At 43.4% G+C, this 22,137-nt stretch overlaps 1 protein-coding gene across 1 annotated transcript; it reads right to left on the reverse strand.

The window, feature by feature from the left end:
* Nucleotides 1–2,002: 2,002 nt before the first annotated feature.
* Nucleotides 2,003–13,781, reverse strand: ACOD1 (aconitate decarboxylase 1). The gene is made up of 5 exons (XM_044286580.1): nt 13,649–13,781; nt 12,240–12,401; nt 10,442–10,531; nt 5,241–5,446; nt 2,003–3,915 (listed from the first exon to the last, which is right to left on the reverse strand). The coding sequence occupies exons 1-5, from the start codon at nt 13,661–13,663 to the stop codon at nt 2,964–2,966; spliced, it is 1,425 nt and encodes a 474-aa protein (XP_044142515.1). The 5' UTR covers nt 13,664–13,781; the 3' UTR covers nt 2,003–2,963.
* Nucleotides 13,782–22,137: the final 8,356 nt, after the last annotated feature.

Below are 22,137 nucleotides of genomic sequence, written 5' to 3' on the forward strand. Positions count from 1 at the left end.
AATAAAACTAGTTACAAATTAAGCAGGTGGGTGGAGCCTGACTAATGTAGCCTAGGCTACACCCACCTGCTTAATGTGATGCTGGAGAAGTGCATATCATGCAGGTGAGATGAGTGCTCTGAAGGGGCCTAGCATTAAGTACAGTGAAAATGCTGGGCCCCGTTACATGAAGACTGTGGGCAGTCAGGGACACTACAAGGGGCTGTGGGAGGCACTACTGGGGACATTACTGGGGCAGTGGGGGACACTACTGGGGACATTACTGGGGGCAGTGGGGGACACTAGTGGGGACATTACTGGGGCAGTGGGGGACACTACTCAGGGCTGTGGGAGGCACTAATGGGGGCAGTGGGTGACACTACTGGGGACATTACTGGGGGCAGTGGGGGACACTACTAGGGGCTGTGGGGGGCACTACTGGGGACATTACTGAGGGCAGTGGGGGCATTACTGGGTGATCAGGGACCAGGGGTGTAACAATTGCATACACAGAGGGTGCGACCGGGCATGGCGTGGGGGAGGGACCCTTAACCAAAGTTTTCCATGGGGCCTATAGCACTCTAGTTATGCCACTGTACATGAGGTAGTGGTCATTTTAACTGTCTGCAGTATTATATATGAGTGAGCAATGAGTAAAAACAGGGCATGGGTGGGGGGGGTCAAATAAAGAGAAAAGTGGAGGACATCTTTACCACCCCATTCCAGTCTCACATTGTGCACTTTTATTCCTTGCTGTTAGGGGTTGGAGGACCTTTCATGATGTCACCACAGGTCCTGGCTGATGTACCTTTTAAATCTGGGAACTACACCATTCTTGGTGCAGTTCTTTTGACAGATCGTGCAGGACCTATGATGCTGAAGATTATGTCATCACAGATCCTGGCAGATGCACTGTTCTAACCTGGGAACCACACTATTCTCTGTGCAGTTCTCTTGCTAGATGTACAGGACCTGTGTGTCACGAATAATGGGGAGAGGAGAGACAGCAGAAAGACAACAGAAGGGAGAGGAAAAAGAACTAGGCCTCAAGGCTAGGGAGAAGGGAAAGGTCACCTCCTAGGAAATCCCTAGATTTGGCCCTGACTCCTGTCAGTATGTATAGACCCTGAAGGTGGAAAAATACATACGGCGGAACCTAAACCCTAGGAGACACGATAAGCCCTAGAGGTAGTGAAAGGGAATGAGATTACTGGTTCCTTCCCAGGTGAACGAACCAGCTTCTCACTGAGGCCTAGTAACAACAAGCACAAGGGAACAACCAAATACAAGAGCAGAGCAACTTATCTTGTAGAAAATGGATGACCAGGAACACAGGTAAGGTCCACACACCAACTCTTCCAAATCCAAGCAGAGAATATCAACCGCATGGTATGAAGTGTGACTCAAAACTAAACAGGAAAGCAGTAATGACCGCCAGCTGCACCAGACAAGATGTGTGGTCATTACCAAACATCAACACTGAGAATCTGTCAGTTAACCTCACGTGCAGTCAGTCTCTCTGATCTTCTAACCTCTGTCACGGAAGGTACCACGACACTGTGATGATATCATCCAAGGTCCTTTAGCTTTCTCCATTGAGGATAAGATTTTAGACTGAAGATGGATGGTATTGAAGGTAATTAGGGGCGGGTCTTATCCTCCACTGCGGGCCCCCTCTCCCCACGGGCCCCATAGCACCTGCCTTGTCTGCCAATATGGGAGGTACGCCACTGAAGCTTTATTTGATTAACCCATTCTAAACCCTTTGCAAACAAACTTCCCCCACTAGATAACCTCTTTAATATGATGAGCACTTTACATTTAGATTTTTTTTATCATTAAATAAGTATGACATAAAGGTTAATCAAAAATTGAATTACAAATTTCACACTGAAATGTAAAACAATGTTTACTGTCTAATTCAAGCCATAATAATGATAATGATAATGTAGCACCATTCGAGGATATGTAGAAGAGCGAAATATGACATAGAAAACAAATCACCAGAATACAGTACTATTAATAACTTGTCAGATAAACTTTAATGGGTTATACTTATAAACAATAAGCTGACCTTTTTCATTCAAAGGCCTGACAGTTTTGAAAATTGCACAAGTACATAGCAATAAAACATACATAATCAGACATACAGTGTTACAGAATGAAACAAAATGTATTACAATACTGATATCAATTATCTAGTATCATGATAAATATCATAGCTATATACATGTTATTACAGGTATTAACATTTAGGAATTTTAAAATAATTATCTTCTACAATTGTTTTTTAGCAAACAAAAATTAGTCCAAAGGATAAGTTTTTCAGACCAGATCTGGAGAGATCTGATTCATGGCTATTGATACTTTGCATCACATTAACTCAGGTACTCTCTCTATATACCGTGTATTCCTTTTCATGCCTTCATAGCTGTAGTGTGCCCCAGAATCCAGGATACCATGTGTATTTAGAGAACATCTTGTAGCCATTGATGAAGTCACCTTCAACCCAATATAAAAAAAACTTTGGGCCACAGTATTTTATAGAACTGTGCTAAAAGTGAATGGGTCTTAGCTACAATTCCAGAAACAACCCATGGATACGATTAGGGTTGTTTTGGGGGAAAACCCCCTTTAAAACAAGAAAACCTAGTAACTATTTGTAGATTTAGATTATGTCAGTATAAAAATGGGGGTCATTTACAAACAGATATACACCACTTTTTGGCATATATCTGTCGCAGATTGCTAAGTAAAGGTTATTTGTGCCACAATCTGCGACCTTTCCCAGCTCACACCAGGTCTAAGAAAGGGGATGTGGTGTGGGTGTTAAATGGGGCAGGCCAGCAGGCCCATTTCATTTATCACTTTCTATGTCTGTATAAGCCAAAGTTATGTAGAGGCCGGTGCATCACCACCAGCTAAAGGGGTATTAGCTGGAGTCTAAAATGCCAGTCCTAATAAATGACTCCTAATGTCTGTAGTCATATTTTGTTAGACTGATCTTTCTTGCCAGTAGCCTGACTTTGTCTTAGAAATGAGCAGAGCACTGAGCAGTCAGGTAGCTCTTCCAGCTTGTTCACTGTCTCCACAATACCTTCTACTCTATCTTCAGAAAGCACTGTCAATGCATTAGACCTGAATTTTTTTACAAGGTCTTCATTGCTCAGTGGTTTTCTCCAATGACCATAGAATGTGTTGCACCTCTCTGTAAAGGTGGTTCCATCTATCATTGTAACACTCACCTCACTATACAGTTTCTCAAAATTTGGTTGATTATCAGAAGGGTGAACAATCTCTATTTTATTAAGTATCTTCTGTAGTTCTGGCCTGGAAATATTCTGGTCACTGAAAGACTGAATGGACACAAGCCCATCTAGTAGAGCTGTGCATGCATTGAACTGGAATGAATGGCGAGCTTCATGTTCCGAATTTGGTATGGGACGACTCACATACTTAACATCTGGGATTTTAAGAACAATATTCTGAATATTATCAATGGGAAGTGGTTCATTTTCCCCAGCTATGTGCTTCCGTACTGCACATGCTGCATCTGCAACCCAGTGCATCCCGAGGTGAGCAGGGAATCTTTTAATAGCCACATCTTGTTTCTCTAGCAGCCAACTGTAGGATTCCAGGGATTGCAAGGCTTGTGGGTTATAGTCATTGTAGAAAGCACCAAAACCAGACTCTAAATCCAAGATGTGTTTATTCCCTTCAAGACCCAGGAATGCAAAACAAGCAGCTTCCAGGCCATGTCTGCCTGCATTACCTATGTGAAGGGGCTTGGTTTGTGTCCCTGCATTGGCCATAGGAGCCCCAGAATACGATGCAGCAATAGCTAAGGCTTCTCTGCACTGAACCTGATCCAGACCTAAAAATTTAGATGATGCTGCAGCACTTCCCATAGTGCCAACCACAGCAGGAGGGTGAAATCTACAGAAACAGAGGAAAAACAATAAGGAAAATTGTGCATAATACATTGACACATATAAACCGCACATGTAAGACTAAAATGTTACAAAGTATCTATAAAATATATTTATCTAGGTCAGTCTACCCAGTGGAGTCATATTATTATGATCACTTCTTAATTTCGAAGTTGGCAGCGCACAGTTCATGAAGGAAGTCACGTTTTGTGAGCTGGCTTGGTGGGTATATAAGGTGTGAGATAGGCTGTCTGCACACATATCCCTCCTTGTTGTCATGGATAAAAGGGGCTATTTATCAGTGTTGCAAAAAAGGGATGATAATTGCCTTTTGGGCCAAGGGTGGCAGAATTTCTGAAATAGTTTATGAAATGTTGGCATACTGCTGTGGTAAAAGTGTATCGTAAGATAACAAATGGTATCATTGTGAATAAATTATGTGGAAACTCCAGAGTACCACGTGCCACTGATGTGGGAGGTGAATGTTGACTATGAAGATGCGCAAGGGCGAACCTGGCATGCTACAGTGGAGAAGCTCACCGCCAAAATGAACAAGGGGCTACTAGACATATGTCTAAAACAACAGTTCTGCAAACCCCACTGTCAATGGGACTCCAAAGCAGATGAGTGGTCACTGGACCTATGCTAATGGAGTTGCATCGGCAGAAAAAGCTTACATTTTTGCAGCAATATCAAAATTGGACTGCCATTGGTTGGCAAAAGGTTGCCTTCTCCGATCAGTCTCGCTTTCTGCTTCATCAAACGGATGGACATTGGCGTGTCAGGCAAGAAACATTAGAGAACAAATACTCTGCAACTACTGCTAGAAGAACACAAGCTGTTGGTGGCAGTGTTATGGTCTGGGGAATGTTACTGTGGCATTCTCTGGGCTCAGTCATCCTTGTAGAAGGCCCTCTCAACAGACCATGCACAGATCTTCCAGCAAGATAATGTGACATGTCACACGGCTAGAAATGTTCGACATTGGTTCGGAGAGTATGATTGAGACTTCTAACTACTACCCTGGCCCCCTAATTCGCCAGACTTGAACCCAATTGAGCATCGGTGGGACCACCTTAATTGTTGAGTTCGTTCTATGGATCCTTCCCCTTCACACCCTCCAGCAGCTGTGGGATGCACTGCAGTCAATATGGCTCCAGATACCTGTGACAACCTACAAGGACCTTACTGAGTCACCCACAGCCCATCTAGCTGCTGTCTGTGCTGCACATGGCGGTTACTCTGGATATTAGCTAGTGGTCATAATAATGTGACTGGACTGAGTATGAACATGATATAATAACTACTTTAAGTGGAATTAACATTACATACCTCTTTGGAATATTGCTTGCTTCATTAGAAAAATGCATCAGTCTTCCTTGCACCTCAATGCCAACATTAAATGCCAAAAGAAAATCTAATCCAGATTTCTTGTGATGTGAAGGTAAGGTTTCTGAAAGTGCAATCAATGAGGGCAGGACTGCCCCGGATGGATGAGTGGCAGGGTGCCAAGTGTCATCAAAGTCCATTGAGTGAACCTAGAAAATAGTAAATGCACTTCAGTTATTAAGAAAAAAAAGCCAACAATATATCAACTATTTACAATATTCTTAATGGCCTCCGTACTGTCAACAAACTTTACATAAGTCAATTGTACAGGTGACTATAAGAGGTTTTGCCATTCAGCAGCATGTGCATTGCTGCTAATTGCCAGGCTACAATCTATACAAGCCCTTTTCTTCAAATAGCATGTACAGGCTCAGCAAATAGCGACAATCCACATATGGATCCCACTGCTGAACTGCATTATGTATGGCAAGTCTAAGGCTTCATGCACACGACCGTTCCGTTTTTTGCTGTGTGCAAACCGCGGATCCGCAAATAACGGAATCCGCCCGTATGCCTTCCGCAATTTGCGGAACGGGTGGCCCATTGTAGACACGCTTATTCTTGTCCGCAAAACGGACAATAGGACATGCAAATATTTTTTTTTGCAGGGCCTCGGAACGGAGTGCTGTCCGCATCTTTTGCGGCCCCATTGAAGTGAATGGGTCCGCACCTGAGCCTCAAAAACTGCGGCTAGGATGCGGACCTGAAAAACGGTCGTGTGCATGAGGCCTAAGGCTGGAGCTACGCCTAGACTTTCTGCAGTACTTGATTTTAACTGTCGCGTGATAGCTGCAGTGCACAAGAATCCAATTTACTGCTTTGGACTACAGCCGTAGCTCAATCAAATAAAAGTGCTACATAAAGTCTTGGTATAGCTGCTGCCTTAACTCTTTGTTTCCCTTCCCCTTCCTAAACTAACATGCAATGCTGAACTCATCTTGAAAACGAAAACTAGACTGCCAGCTCACTGACGTATCAAATTACATGGTGCCTAAAGATGATGACGAGAGCAAGGCTGAGAAGGAGTGAGTAGCAGTAATAGATACAGATGCTACTCTTTGAATTTGAAGAGTGAGCTGCCAGATGTCGAAAAACAAATTTTTCTCTGATAAGATATATTACACACTTTCTTCTATTCATTTGTACTAATGGTTTATGCAACTGCAACTGTCACACCCTCTGCATTTTGATTGACAGGGCCAGGTGTGATGATGTTTACACTGCCTGGCCCTGTCAATCAAACTGCAGTGGGCATGATAGTTGCAGAGAGAGCTGAGACTCTAGGTGTAACAGCAACTCCCCGTTGCTCCTAGAGGCTCATTTGCATATATTAAAACTTCATATTTTTTTTAAAATAAACATGGGACCAGCAACGGAGGTAGCATAGATTTCAAGTATAACTTATGCCAGATTTCTAGCATAAATTATTTGTGGAACAGTAGCAAGTGGAGCACATAGCCCCCAAAAAGTTGCAAATGTTTGTGCAAGTAGGGTGTGCACCAGTTTTTTGGCAAACGAGAGCTGATATAGGTGTCACTACAGGGGGGCAAGGGGGTTATTCCGTGCTCCCCACTGATTCCCCTTTAAAACGCTGGCCGCCGCTGCCTCTAGTGCACCAATCTGTCAGTTTTGCCAAACTGAAAGTACTGCCCATGCTGCCCACTCGCTTCACTACGGGCTCCTCGGAGGTCGGCAGCCAAGTGAATCTTCCCCCGCCCACCTCAGCTGCTATTAGAGGGAGAGGGCAGCACTGCCATTGGCTGCCTGTGTATTTCAGCCTAGCAGGGCTTGCAGAGGCAGAAAAGAATGCGGCTTGGGGATTTCAGGAATCATCGTTGCGCACCCCTCCCCCTGCCACCACGCCTAGAGGAAGAAGGCACGAGGACAGAGCACATCAGTACTTTTTCTATCTGCGATGCACCCTTGACCAGCGCCCCCTGCGTTGCATGCACCCCTGACCAGCGCCCACTGCATTACATGCTTCCCTAACCAGTGCCCCCACATTACATGAACCCCTAACCAGCACCCCTGTGTTACATGCACCCCTGACCAGCGCCCCCTGCATTACCAGCACCCCTGATCAGCGCACCCTGAGTTACATGCACCCCTGACCAGCGCACCCTGCGTGACATGCACCCCTGACTAGCGTACCTTGCGTTACCAGCATCCCTGACCAGCTCCCCCTGCGTTACATGCACCCCTGACCAGCGCCCCCTATGTTACATGCACCCCAGACTAGCGCACCCTGAGTTACATGCACCCCTGACTAGCGCACCCTGAGTTACAAGCACCCCTGACTAGCGTACCTTGCGTTACCAGCATCCCTGACCAGCTCCCCCTGCGTTACATGCACCCCTGACCAGCGCCCCCTGTGTTACATGCACCCCTGACTAGCGCACCCTGAGTTACATGCACCCCTGACTAGCGCACCCTGAGTTACAAGCACCCCTGACTAGCGTACCTTGCGTTACCAGCATCCCTGACCAGCGCACCCCGAGTTACACGCACCCCTGACCGCCGCACTCTGCGTTACAAGTAGAATAAGTAGTATTAGTTGCACACACCAACAACACCCACAGGGTTATTTCACAAAAGGGTGAAGAGTTTGGAGAAGTCAGGAGAAGTGAACAATATAGGGCAAAATAGCGGATTTGAAAAAAATTCTCCAATTCAGCTCACTTTGCTATTCAGTTATGTTGTCCTAGATTCTTCCCTTCTCCAAATTCTTCACCCTTTTGTGAATAAGCCTGTGAGCGTCTGTTCATTGGTCTTCTTTAGTGACATGTTTGACATATGGGATTATTTACACAGCCCTGGTGTTTGCTGAAACGGCTTTAAACTATAAAGAAAAGTTTTTCTCTTTCTCAGGTCTAAAGCAAAACCGAGGAAGAAAGGAAAACTCTTGAACACTTGTCTTTTAAGTATTAGGTTATCCCTGCATACAGCAATAATCTCGTATTTTGTAATCTTATTTACATATACTTATTTTGTTTTGTTATTAGTGCCCCCCCCCCCCCATTTTTGACTGTGGTATCTTATGTGCCCCCTACTATATATTGTTTCTAGGATCGCCACTGCTGATAGATGTGGTTTTTAGTATCTACTTTATTTAGGGTGGTTTCACAGCATTTTGCAATGTTTTCCCTGGCATTTTTTACTGTATAATATATTTCTTTTTTGAACACACTGTTGCCAGACATTAGCAGTAAGTCCATATAGAAATATAACACACACTATAATAAGTAATTTTGTAGAATATTTTTTAAAATTCCGTTGAAATTTAAAATGCACTGTTTTTTGTGACATATTACAAAACATACAATGCACTAGGTGTGGCATTTTGCAATGTAATGAGTAGAAAAAAAAATACACAAAAATGTTGTGAAAAACAATTGAAATTCTTGGCATTTAAGGCTATGTTTGCTTTTCTTTATGGTCTCTAACGTTTACACAATGACACATACATTGAATAGATGCCTCTGACCTATAGGGTTCCATTGTAAAAAAAAATATACTTTTACTTGATGCTGTTGTATGAAACATCGCAGTTTGGAAGCTAAGGAAATCAGCTGGGAACTTTCTGTTCCCCTATTTGAGTTTTTTCTGCCATTTTTTGATATTTACAGTAAAGGTATATACTGTGTTAATTATGACTCACGTTGGATGTTCCAAACTCTTTCCAAATCCACATATTGAGCAACTGTGAAAACTACACTCATTGTAGAATACTTGCTGGTGCTTTCTAAGGCTACTGTCACATTCCGTGTGACGGCTGTATCTCCTGGACCGGCCACCGCTCGTTTATATTGATGACTAGGGATGATCAAATCTACTTCAGATGAAACATCCAAAGTCAATTTGCATAAAACTTTGTTCTAATAATGTACGGAGCAGGAGCTCCGTACAGTATTAGAATGTATCGGCTCCGATGAGCCAAAGTTATTGTTTCGCGAAGTCTCACGAGACTTCTTACAATAACGTCATAAATTAATTTGTACTGTAAAAAAACATTTCCCAAACTTTTCTGTGTTGCCAAATATGTGTGTTGTGCAAGAGACTAGTCTAACCCAGTACATGTGTCACAATAAAGGAAGCATACACGTATCTTCTGTATTTTTACAGCGTTGTCTCTTGGCATAGTTTTTACTAAAACTGTCTTCCTTGACACCAAGGTTACAAAAGACTGTCTTCCTTGACTTGAGATATCACCATCATTGTGTGAAAACAACATGATTTCACACAATGGAGGTTGACTATTATACCACATAATCCCGAATAAATGTATGAAAAATTGACAATTGGGTTTTACTATTCCCCTTGTCATTGGGCGAGTCTATATACAATCTGGTTATGTCCAATGAAAGATGACATTGTCAAAACATGTAATGACACACCCCTAATGACAAGGGAAACGGTTATACCCAGTTGTCAATCTAATAATACAAACCCTGTTGTATCCTTATCCAACCCCTGAAATGCACCCAGACACAATGTACTTACCTCGCTATCGAGCACCCGCATAGTTTCTGAAGCGTGCACAGTGACCGCTGCATCTCCCTGTCGAGCAGATGAAAACATCCGGCGTCGGTGGGAAGGGTCTTAGCCAAAAACAGACCGCGATCGGAACGAGCCTCCCTAGCGTCACCCGTGAGGCTCATCCCCGTCTGCTATTGGCTGCTCCCACCCCCCATTATGGATGTTTTCGTCTGCGTGACGGAAAGATGTAGCGGCGGCTGTGCGAGTTGGATAACCCCTTTAAGGATTAATAGAGGAGCACCAAAATGCATTGTTTTATGAAAAGATGTCCTAAAACTGTTACTTCATGTAAATTATAAGTATTTGCTAAAAACAGACAAGACAGGAGAGCTGACAGATCCTATCTAACATATATAGGAAATACATGTATGTATCCATTATATATTAACATTATATCATTACATAAAACAGTTTTAGGTCCAGGATTGTAATAATTACAAAACAAATGCCAATATCAGCCTATAGAAGCAAGCCAATACCAGCAGGCCGGTAACTCCTGTAACGCCTTGAACAATTTGCTCACATTTCATGATGTATTATTACTACACCATGGTTAGTGGCAACTGAACATCAATCAGAGATAATTGTATGTAGGAATCATTTCTTACAGCAACGCCATTGACAAAGGAGGCATAGAGCGGAGGAAGACGGAGGTCAGGCTGGCCCCAGACTGTGCTTGAAACGTCAGTGCTGTAAATCTGAAATCAATAAAACAAGTGATCACATAAATAGGGGAAAGAAAAAACAGAAAAGTATACAGAGAAGAGCGGTCACTGACAATGGGAAGCAACAGCCTTTATTACTATGGAAGCAAATTACATCTAATTGTAGACGGCAGCTCTCCAAGTATAACTGGTAAAGTATTTGGTAGGATAATGTTTTATGAGCGCTGGCATTTCTGCTGGTTTAGCTGCCTTCCCTGGACTTCTCTCTTAGTAAATACAGATCAGGACTGCCAGCACTTAGCAGTGACTGTAAGTGTACATTAACATAGCATACCTACCGTCAGCGCAGAACGCTGCAGCACAAACTAGAAAGATACAGAGAGAAGCGGGGCTGCGGCCTTCTGTACTGACAGTAAAGGCTCCTTTACAGTAAAGGCCGAGCAACAGCCAGATAATCGCTAACATTCGTTCATAGGAATGCTCATTAGCGATTATCTGCCAGTGTAAGGCCTCATGCACACGGCTGTTGTTTGGGTCCGCATCCGAGCCGCCGTTTTGGCGGCTCGGATGCGGACCCATTCATTTCAATCGAGCCGCAAAAGATGCGGACAGCACTCCGTGTGCTGTCCGCATCCGTGGCTCCGTTCCCCGGCACCGCAAAAAAAATATAACATGTCCTATTCTTGTCCGCGATTTGTGGACAAGAATAGGCACTTATATTGCCGCTGCCCGTTCCGTTCCGCAAATTGAGGAAGGCAACACGGGCGCCTTCCGCGGTTTGCGGACCGCAAAAAACGGCACGGTCGTGTGCATGAGGCCTTAAGGTGCCGCCGATTACCGTTCATCGGGTAACATGCTTGTTTGTGCAGTTACCTTAATCATCGTTTGCCGGCATCAGAACGTGCTATCTAAAACAGCACTCTGCTGTCAGCAAACAATGATTCTGTATGGAGATGAGCGATGGCATTAGTGATCGCTCCTCCCCATACTGTGGAGGAGATCGCTGCGTGTAATAGCAGCGGTCTCCTTCACCGACAAGTAAGCGATTGCCAGGAAGGAATGCCTGCTCTCTTGAGCAATGTAAAGGAACCTTAAAGGGGTATTCCCATCTCACCACTTTCATTTCCTGCTGTCTACTTTTGCTCATTCTTGTTCCCCAGCTCTGAAGCTATGTGGCCGGTACTCTTCCTCTTTCTTCACAATATGCTCCTACAGAAACTTGTAATAGCAGTGCTTTAGGAGATGCTGCTCCTTGTAACCCCTACTAATGTTATGTCAGAAAACACCAGCACAAATGTGTGTGTGTAGGAGCCCTATTCTATAAATGCCATTGGGGCTTATAGTACAGCAGTTATGGGAAGCGTGATGCAGTGCACTCATAGGTTCTGCTGCATGGAATTGCATGCCCTATGTATAACATTTCACTGTAGTCATGGTTTCTGTGATCTCAACTTGGGAAGTTAACTTTAGAAAAATGTAGTTGGTAAAGAGGAAACATCAGAACACCAAAAAATGACCATATACATAAGCGTATGCATCATGCGTGGAACCATGCCAATAGCTGAACCCAAAAAGTAGAGCCACAGTGGTTCTTTTTGGGTTCAGCAAAGAGGAAACATCTCAGTGCTTAGTGTGCACAGTGTATATATTGTTTTTATATAAATAGCCTTATTTCATAAATTGTAGTTCATTTTAGTTCAGATCCCATTATTAGAATGCACAGTAATAAATAAAGTCTTACTTTGCTGTACTGCAATGCCTTATGAAAGACTTCTGTTGTGGTACCAATCAAGCCGACTCCCAAGGTGTCTAAAATCATACGCTTGCTTCTCCGAATCAACTCTTCTGTTAGATGACTAGTGGTCAGACCATGTATAATCCCAGCAAAACTCCCAGTAACTGACTGGAAACAACATGAAAGGAAATATGCTGACTGTACAATCTGCATGGTTAAGTCTACTGCATCAGTCAAATAAAGTTCTTACAGGGGGTTTCCTACAAACCACATTTATCACCTATAAACCTTGACAGCTTCCATCATTTCAATAGAATTGCCTGGAGAGATACAGCAATTGCTCAACCACCTCTTCATGCAAACTCACCCTCACATTAGTCTTATTGATGAGGAATTAGGGACTTGTGATCCCTGTCCAAGTGTTCCCTGGGGTTCCAATTGTTGGTCCCCCAGAGTGGCTTGCATTTATCTATAACCCCATTACATCGGGCAAAAGACTGTTACAGTCCTTTATATCACACTATCCTCTTCTTTCCGATCTTTATAGTTTATGGTAATTAAACTAATACAAAATATGAACATAACTGGTTACATTTCAACAGCTGTAAACAATCTAAGGCTGCTTTCACACTAGCGTTCGGCTGTCCGCTCGTGAGCTCCGTTTGAAGGAGCTCACGAGCGGACCCGAACGCAGCCGTCCAGCCCTGATGCAGTCTGAATGGAGGCGGATCCGCTCAGACTGCATCAGTCTGGCGGCGTTCAGCCTCCGCTCCGCTCGCCTCCGCACGGACAGGCGGACAGCTGAACGCTGCTTGCAGCGTTCGGGTGTCCGCCTGGCCGTGCGGAGGCGTGCGGATCCGTCCAGACTTACAATGTAAGTCAATGGGGACGGATCCGTTTGAAGATGCCACAATGTGGCTCAATCTTCAAGCGGATCCGTCCCCCATTGACTTTACATTGAAAGTCTGGACGGATCCGTCCCAGGCTATTTTCACACTTAGCTTTTTTTAGCTAATATAATGCAGACGGATCCGTTCTGAACGGAGCCTCCGTCTGCATTATTATGGGCGGATCCGTTCAGAACGGATCCGCCCGAACGCTAGTGTGAAAGTAGCCTAAAACACTCAACATTTAACCAAATCGACATGTACAGTCACTGACTGAGATTTTGTTAGTTAACTGAAATCACATACTTCGGTTCATTCTTATTATATTAGATTTATTGTATGGACAATTATTCATAGCTTGGTGTAATTAGTTACATGTACAATATACAGTACTATAATACACTAAAAGCATACAGCAACCAGTTGCTAACCAGTAGACCGTGTTACAAATAAAATTCAAGAAATGTGATTGCTAGTTGTGCATAATATAATAATAATATCCATAGAAGAGTAAGGGCAGAACAGTACCTTAGTCGCGAGCATGTTTCTTAGAATAAATGAATGCTAGTGCTTCCTGACTTAGGTTCCTCTTCTCATTACTTCAAGCATCTTGTCTCATTTTATACCCTAACGATGTGGAAACTGATAGCAGCCTTCCTACATGTTTCTTTCTTCCCTTTTTTTTACCACTGGGCTTTCCAGTTTACATAATTTTCAATATCCAAGTCAGCTGTAGGTGAAGGAGTCATCATATTGAAGACTTTGAAATGTTACTCACATGATGGTGACGTATTCCACGCATAATTTCCCACTTATTTATATTTTTATTTTGGTATTCTACACCGCTTTATTTCAGTCTGATGTGGTACAGCACATTGGCGCATTTTCATTCATATATTGTTTAAATTGTCAGTATAAACTTTATTGAACATTTATTTATTTATTTTATGCACTTATATAACGCTACTATATTCCGCAGCGCTTTACAGACATTAGCATCCAACTGTCCACAATGGGGCTCACAATCTAAGATGGAGATCAGTACATTAAAGAATAAAAAAAAATTCAGTACAACTATTATAAGAAACGTTGTAATATATATTATCAAAGAAAGGTGCTTTCTTCTCATTGAGGCTCCTCTCCTGCTCCCCCCCCCCCCCTTACTAACTCTCAATTCAATGTTCAGAGGTCTATGCAGAGGATCCGCAAAACACAGATACTGGCCGAGTGCGTTTTGCATTTTGAGGACTGCACATGGCCGGCCCTATGACAGAAATAGGACATGTTCTATTTTTTTTTTTGCGGAGCCGTTAAACAGAACTATGGATGTGGACAGAAATTAATGGGTCCGCACTCTTTCCTCAAAACTGCGGAACGGATGCAAACCCAGAACTATGGATGTGACAAATACCCTGGTCAAAAAAGCTACCTCCTCTATTTATAATATAATCACAACCCCACCTCCCCTCCTTCGTACCTTGAAAAATGGACAGCAGAACTAGGTAGGGAGTTTAATAACTGAGATAAAAGATATCATTTCAAATGCAAGATCTAGATCGATTAGCCCCAAAATACAAGAAACTCATTTCAAAATAGTCTTGCGTTGGTACAGAACCCCTATTATACTTAATCGCATGCTCCCAGACATATCCCCGTTGTGTTGGAGATGTGAAACAGATAGGGGTACTATATCCCACATCTGGATTCACTGCAAACAACTAGAAACCTTTTGGAAGTCCATCGCAATGATAATCAGTAAAACTTTTAACACGACAGCTAAAATTCCCCCAAACCTGATTCTATTCAGTATATTTGACATACATACTTCTACTATCAGGCATCCTTTAACTTTACACATGTTAAACGTAGCCAAACTACTGATCCCTAAGCTATGGAAAGAAAAAGAACCCCCTTCCATCTCAGAATGGTTAAAAGAGATGCATATTTTACACAATTATGAGAAATTAAGACTAATTAGGGACGATAATAAACCCAGATACCATCAAACATGGGACCCTTGGACCAAACTCTTAGAAAACGATGCCATAACTGAATTTCTTTAACTATTCAGCTTCAACATTTCTGACCCTGTAGAGATTAAGCCTGATTCCCCCCACCCCCATGTATCCCCTGTTAATTTGTTCTCCCCCCAGATATTGTTCTTTTTGAGGTGCAGCTGGGATGACCCGACTAGATTGTTACACTCAGTAATTTAGAAGTTGACTAAATTCCGAAATACTAGGAAACTGTAGTGGAATAGGTGTATAACAAATAGCAAGCATTTTATTGTGTCATCAATAAAGACTTCAGTCCTAATTTGCTATTTGATTACCTGTCGTCGCAGCGACAACTGTTATAGGTTCAACAACTGTTGAGAGTTAGATTTTTTACATTAACACTTGATTATTGTATTGTATTGTAATACATGACATGACATTTAATGCTATGTATATCAATCTTATTTTTTGTATGTGATATTGATTTGCATTATTATTTCATTGTAAAAAAGAATTGCTTTTTGAACTTGCAGAATTTGAATAAAGAAAGAATTTAAACAGAACTATGGATGTGTGAATGGACCCTAAGAGACGGCAGCTTGTTTGTAAGTGATTTAATGTCTTATCTAACTCCTGGATTTACATCTTAACAGCTTAATTATGCTATGTAATGTCCTCAATTATTGCTGTTGCTTCTGACGGTGTGAGCTCGGGAGCAGGATCCCCTGTTTATCTATTTCCTGTGTTCCTGTGGCCAGGCAGACATGAAAAGAGCTAAGCTCCAGGCATTAGCGGAAAAAACCACCCTGAGAATTACAGACAGAGGGGAAAACTGCTAAGGCTACTTTCACACATATGCTAAAGCAATCAGGCCGTTCCAGCAAAGAAACCCATTATAGTCTATGGGCTGCCGGAACAGCCTGCTGGATTGTTTTAGCATTATTGTGAAACAAGCCTAAAAATTGCAAGATATAAGTGATATAATCCAGAAATAGTGTTATTCCTCAAGTTGCATTTTACAAAATACCATTGCCTTTTACAAAATTTGTCTAGAATAGTGGGAGGTAGACTTCACTGGTGAAGGTCCCCCAGTGGCTGATAAGTTGTAGCTGGGGGAGGCAGTTTTGTCTGAAGTGGCCTTATGCTGCACAGACTTTTCATTTTAGCAGTCTCTGCTTTACCAACTGTTACATTATTTCAGAAGACAAATAAAAGATAAATTAAACAATATGGACTCATCAGTGGACTTTGACCACTGATGAGGCTCAAGATCATCATGTTCTGGCTGGAAGAAAATGTCTAAGAATACTAATACATTGTAGCAGACCATCAGGACAAGAGAGATATTTCTGCTACTGTTATGTGCGTAGACCATATATAATGGCTGAGATCTCTCTTTGGCAAAGTACAGCTAGGGCTACATGGAAACTACGGAGTATGTGACTTCTGTGCAAGGGTACAGCAACACAACTGGGTCACACAATTTGTGCAGCGTCATGCTTTGGAAATGTTTGCTTGCCCTAAAGTTGCAGCTGACTGCAGCACAACAATCATGTCTCTTTCATTTTAATGAGGGATACATGTGATTTACCAGTACAATGAAAAAAAATATGGGAAAATAAGACACAAAGCCAAGTTACATGAAAGTTGTACCATTTGTGACAGGTAACGTGGAATCACAAAATCAAAATTCTCGAGTAAAGCTAAACTTTAGGCCTCTTGCACACGAATGTGTGAGCCCCGTGGTCATGCTGCGGCCCGCAATGCATAGGCACAGTCTGTGGGGCAGCTGCAGCGGATCGCGGACCCATTCACTTTAATGGGTCCGCGATCCGGCCGTTACGCAAAAAGATAGGACATATTCTATCTTTTTGCGGAACGTAAGTATGGGACGAAACCCTACGGAAGCACTCAGCAGTGCTTCCGTAGCGTTCCGTGCTTCCGTTCCGCACCATTCCGCATCTTCGGATTTGCAGACCCATTGAAGTGAATAGGTCACGAAACACCCGTGTATTGCGGATCCGCAAATGCAGTCCGCAATACGGCAACGGGGCGCACACGTTCGTGTGCAAGAGGCCTTAATCTGTATTGGTTTTCAGCCTCCAGACGTAAATAAGGATGTTCCCTTTCACTGACAGAGATCTTGAAAATGGTAAGACACAGATATGGAGCATATTAGCAAATTTCAGAACCTTAATTATATAGAGATTACCACTTTAAACAGCAAATTATGATATCATCTTTTTCTGTTTAGTTTCCTTGTTTCTCTGACATTCCCTATGTATCATACCACATTTTGGAATTAGAGAATTGTGACAGCTCCTCGAAAATATGGACTGTTCAAACTTATTGGCCCAGATTCACTAAAGTATTTTCTCCAAGTCTGGCTAAAAAAGTGGCACAAATTGGTACACTTTTGAGCATAAAGGGTTTCTACACTTTTTTTTCCCGACATGCTAGGAAAAGGGGGGGCTTAGTGGAAAGCGAGCTGGGCTTCATGGGCAATAGGCAAGCCTAAGATGCACCATTTTGAACCAAAATTTTGCCACAATTCAGGCATAAAAATCTGTCACAAAGTAAGCCAACCAATAGTTAGTATAGAGTCAGAGCAAAGTGTCTATCCCTGCACCAAATTTATCATCCAGCCTGAGCCCCTGTGATAAATCTAGTGCAGATCTATACAGCTTGAAGAAGAAGAAATCCAGCATGTGGTGTCTCCATGTAAAATCCAGTGTTTAATTAAGTCCACATTAAAAGCAGTATATCGTGAGTAAAAGACAGCAGGAAAGTGTAATGACCCAGAGTGCCATTACCCCACTTTTGCACCTTGTTGTTACCTCCTATGAGCTGAGAGTGTGTCATCTGATACATTTGTACCATGTGATTCTCACTGTGTATATTTATTCCTATGCAGATGTAATGTTAACATGTAATGTGCCTGGTTCACCAGCAGGTGGCAGCAAATCTGTGCAGAGATAGTTTCTCTGGAGAGGAACGTTTAGTTCTATTCCAGCCCTCTTTAGAGAGGGAGGAGTTTAGTTAGTGAAAAGTCATTCTAGCCTACCCCTTCCTGGGGAAAGGTTCTGTGTTGGCCAGCAGAGCACTGCTTACTCTGCTAGGCCCACAGGCCCTGCCTGTGAAGTGTTACATTGTTGCTTGTCCCCTCCTAGGCTTGCATTGCCTTCATCCAAGCTGAAGCTAGAGCTTGAGGTACTCAAAGCAAGGACAAAAAAAGTTCCTAGGATTGCAGATAAAGATAAAGTAAAAGACAGACTACAGACCACTAAGCCAAGTTCCATCAGAGAAGGAAAAGTTACTATTTACTCCAGCCAGCATAGCAGAGCCGAGAAAGCTACCGCATAAAAGAGCAGAGATTGTTGCAGAAGTGTTTGCCTGCCAGAGTTAAGCCAATACCTGCTGATGACTAAGATAAAGTCTGGAAACTGTTTGGATTACCGTTTATGCCAGGTAAAGCTGCGTTCAACGTTACTACAAGTCTGGACTCAATTATTCCTTCATCATCCAAATTAATCACCGCTTTGCACTTGCTTCGGACTACACCAAGTCTTGGATCCAAGGATATCCAAGTAGTAGCACCTTGATATGTGCATACAACATCTACAGAGACATTGTAGGCAACTCTACACCACTCTGGCAATCCTATATCTGGGTACCAACACTACCATCTACAAAGGGGACTCCAGGTCCTTGTTGCTTATCTGCAACTGGCGTTACGTTTACTATTTCGTAGAAACCTCCTAAGGGGCAAGGTATACCCTAGACGCTGGCAATAGCCCGCTGCAAAAGGTCTAAGTAAACGCTTAAAAAGGTCTAAGCGAACTTCTTAAGGTTTAAGAACTGTTAGTTCTTAAAGTGTAACTGTGATTATTTTTTTTTTATTTTGTAATGTATAGGGGCAGTGATGCTGACCATGTTTGCAATATACTTTAATTACTGAAATCGTATTTCTACGTCTTATTTGTCCTTGTGCAGTGCAGTTATATGTTCTCAAGCATTTTTGGGCTTGTATTAGTGTGGAAAAAGGGCTTATTATCCATTGTGTGATGAAGTAAGAAAATTACAACCCTTTTTGTAATGTATTAGTGGCAAAAAAATATATATTATTTGCCGTTGAGCAGTGCAGTTATATGTTCAAAAGTCCTTTTTGGCGTCTATTAGTGACAAAAAAAATATATATTATTTGCCGTTCAGGGGTGCAGTTATATGTTCTAAAGCCCTTTTTGGCAGGTATTCGTGGCAGAAAAAAAAAAAATTGCCATTGTGTGGTGAAGTGAGGAAATTACAGCCCTTTTTGGCATGTATTGGTGGCAAAAAATATATATATTTGCCGTTCAGCAGTGCAGTTATATGTTCTAAAGCCTTTTTTGCCATGCATTAATTGGAAAAAAAGGGCTTATCAGCCATTGTGTTGTGAAGTGAGAAAATTACAGACTTTTTGGGGGTGTTTTAATTTCTTATTTATTTATTTATTTGATCTAACAGTATGTCAAACAGAGAAGTGCCAGGCCCTGCACAGGGGAGTGGCAGAGGCATAAATGTTTCTGGCACAGGTCGCAGCAAAGTAAGGGGTTGTGGCAGCAGGAGTCGCAGCAAGAGGCCTGAGGTCAGTGTCATCTAGCGGTCATGTCTTGACCAGCAACCCAGCGGTTCTTGAATGGTTGACTCGGTCATCCACTTTGTCCCGAATGACATCAGACACCCCCAGCCAGGAGTCGGTGGGTTCATCAGACACAACCCTTAGTTGGAATGGCCCGGAAGCAGGCCCTGTGCCTTCACCTGTCCTCAACCTGCCTCTGTCCTTTGCTGCTCCCTCAGCCACAGAAGTCTTGTATGCTGTGGGCTCAGCTCCACTGTACAGTGAGGCCGAGCTGTTGGAGGACAGTCAGCAGCTACTGCCCAACCAAGATCTGGAGGAGACATCCGCTGCTTCCTCCGCTAGGTGGGAAAGTAGTCATGAGGATGAGTGGCGCAGGAGCTTGTGACGCGAACGGTCAAGCTCCTGCCCCAGAGATCGTTGAGGAGGACATCAGTGACGTGCAGACACTTCTTGATGATGATGAAGCCGATCGCACTTGGGATCTAGGTGCAGAAGGGGCTTCATCATCATCAGGAAAAGAGGGTGGCAACTTGCCTGTGAGGCAGCGGCTGAGACAGCTACATGGTAGCATGGCTGGGAGTTAGCAAAGTGGCAGCAGTGGGAGGTCGGGAGCCAAACGTTCCCAGGGTAAATCACCCACTTCACAGTTGCCTACCTGCCCGGAAAGTAGTGGTGCAGGGGTTCACGGAAGCAGTGGCAGTAGCAGTCAGTCAGTGCAGAGTGTTAGGGGTAAAATCACCTACTCGGCGGTGTGGCAGTTCTTTATTAAGCCGCCAGAGGAGGTGAACATGGTCATTTGTAGAATCTGTGGGCAACTGGTGAAGCGAGGCCAGGGTACCAATGCTATCATCCTACGGTGCAGAAGTTGAATGTGCTCCTGGCCAAGTTGCTGGTGCTGCAGTCCCTTCCTTTCCAAGTGGTGGACTCTGCACCTTTCAGAGAACTGATGGCTTGTGCCAAGCCGCAGTGGAGAGTCACCAGCCCTGCACACGTATGTAGAACAGAAGGTGGGCCAGTCTGCCAAAGTGCATGGAAGCGCCGATGTGTGGAGCTGTAACTACGGTCAGAGACATTACATGTCCTTTACGGCCCACGGGGTGAATATGGTTCCTGCACAACCACACCAGCAACTTGGCCAGGTGACGCCGCTTTCGCCTCCGCGTTCACATGCCGTTTGTCCTGTGACAATGTCCGCCTCTGCCTCCTCATCCTCCACCGTTTCCTCAGCCTCCAATGCAGGGACAATTCACAGTGCCCCTCCAGCATACCACAGGTGCAGGGCACGGTGGTGTCATGCTGTTCTGCACCTCGTTTGCCTGGGCGAATAGAGTCACACAGGGGAGGAATCCTGGCTTTCTCCTCAACAACTCAAAATCTGAACCATGGTGACTGACAACAGGAAGAACATGGTTTTGGCGCTGCATCAAGGAGGGCTGAGCCATGTGCCCTGCATGGCACATGTGTTCAATCTGGTTGTTAAGCGGTTCCTGAAGTCTTCCACCTATCTGCAAGACATCCTAAAAATGGCCAGGAAACTTTACAAAGAAAAATAGGATAAGCAACACTCCAGACCCCCATTTGGGGATAGTATACCGATAAAAACGGGTTGGTAATTAAGTAGTGCCCGCGGATGGAGATCCTGACTGGGGGACCCGTCAAGAAGCAATATGTAGAAATCCACAGCACTCGTCCATTTATGTGAAAAATCCGGTTACTTAAATTATATAAGCAGCATAAAGATAGTGACGTTTTGACCATCTCTGGTCTTTCTCAAGCAATGAAATCACACAGCATAATGAAAACTTTGCATGCACTTCAGCCACTCCTACACCGCAAAGCACACCCTCCTTGAGCTGCATAATGGCATCCCCCAATATAGGATGATATGCAATGTTTCCACCCATTTCTTGATGATCCAAGCCGACAGGAGTACTCCCCTGTGTAACTTCGATGTCAGCCAGTAGCAGCTCATACGTGACACTTGCCGTTTGCTCAGGCCCTTTGAGGAGGCCATGTTATACAGTTGCAAGAAAAAGTATGTGAACCCTTTGGAATGATATGGATTTCTGCACAAATTGGTCATAAAATGTTATCTGATCTTCATCTAAGTCACTACAATGAACAATCACAGTCTGCTTAAACTAATAACACACAAATAATTAAATGTTACCATGTTTTTATTGAACACACCAAGTAAACATTCACAGTGCAGGTGGAAAAAGTATGTGAACCCTTGGATTTAATAACTGGTTGGACCTCCTTTGGCAGCAATAACTTCAACCAAACGTTTCCTGTAGTTGCAGATCAGACTTGCACAACGATCAGGAGTAATTCTTGACCATTCCTCTTTACAGAACTGTTTCAGTCCAACAATATTCTTGGGATGTCTGGTGTGAATCGCT

Source organism: Bufo gargarizans, chromosome 3 (assembly GCF_014858855.1).
Source record: "Bufo gargarizans isolate SCDJY-AF-19 chromosome 3, ASM1485885v1, whole genome shotgun sequence".
In the NCBI taxonomy this organism is placed as follows: domain Eukaryota; kingdom Metazoa; phylum Chordata; class Amphibia; order Anura; family Bufonidae; genus Bufo; species Bufo gargarizans.

Excerpts from the sequence above, each read along its gene's own strand:
- ACOD1 (XM_044286580.1), bottom strand. Across the intron at positions 5,447-10,441 it reads CCTTTGTCAATGGCGTTGCT|GTTCACTCAATGGACTTTGA; the intron begins GTAAGAAATGAT and ends ACTATTTTCTAG. Across the intron at positions 3,916-5,240 it reads GCAAGCAATATTCCAAAGAG|ATTTCACCCTCCTGCTGTGG; the intron begins GTATGTAATGTT and ends CTGTTTCTGTAG.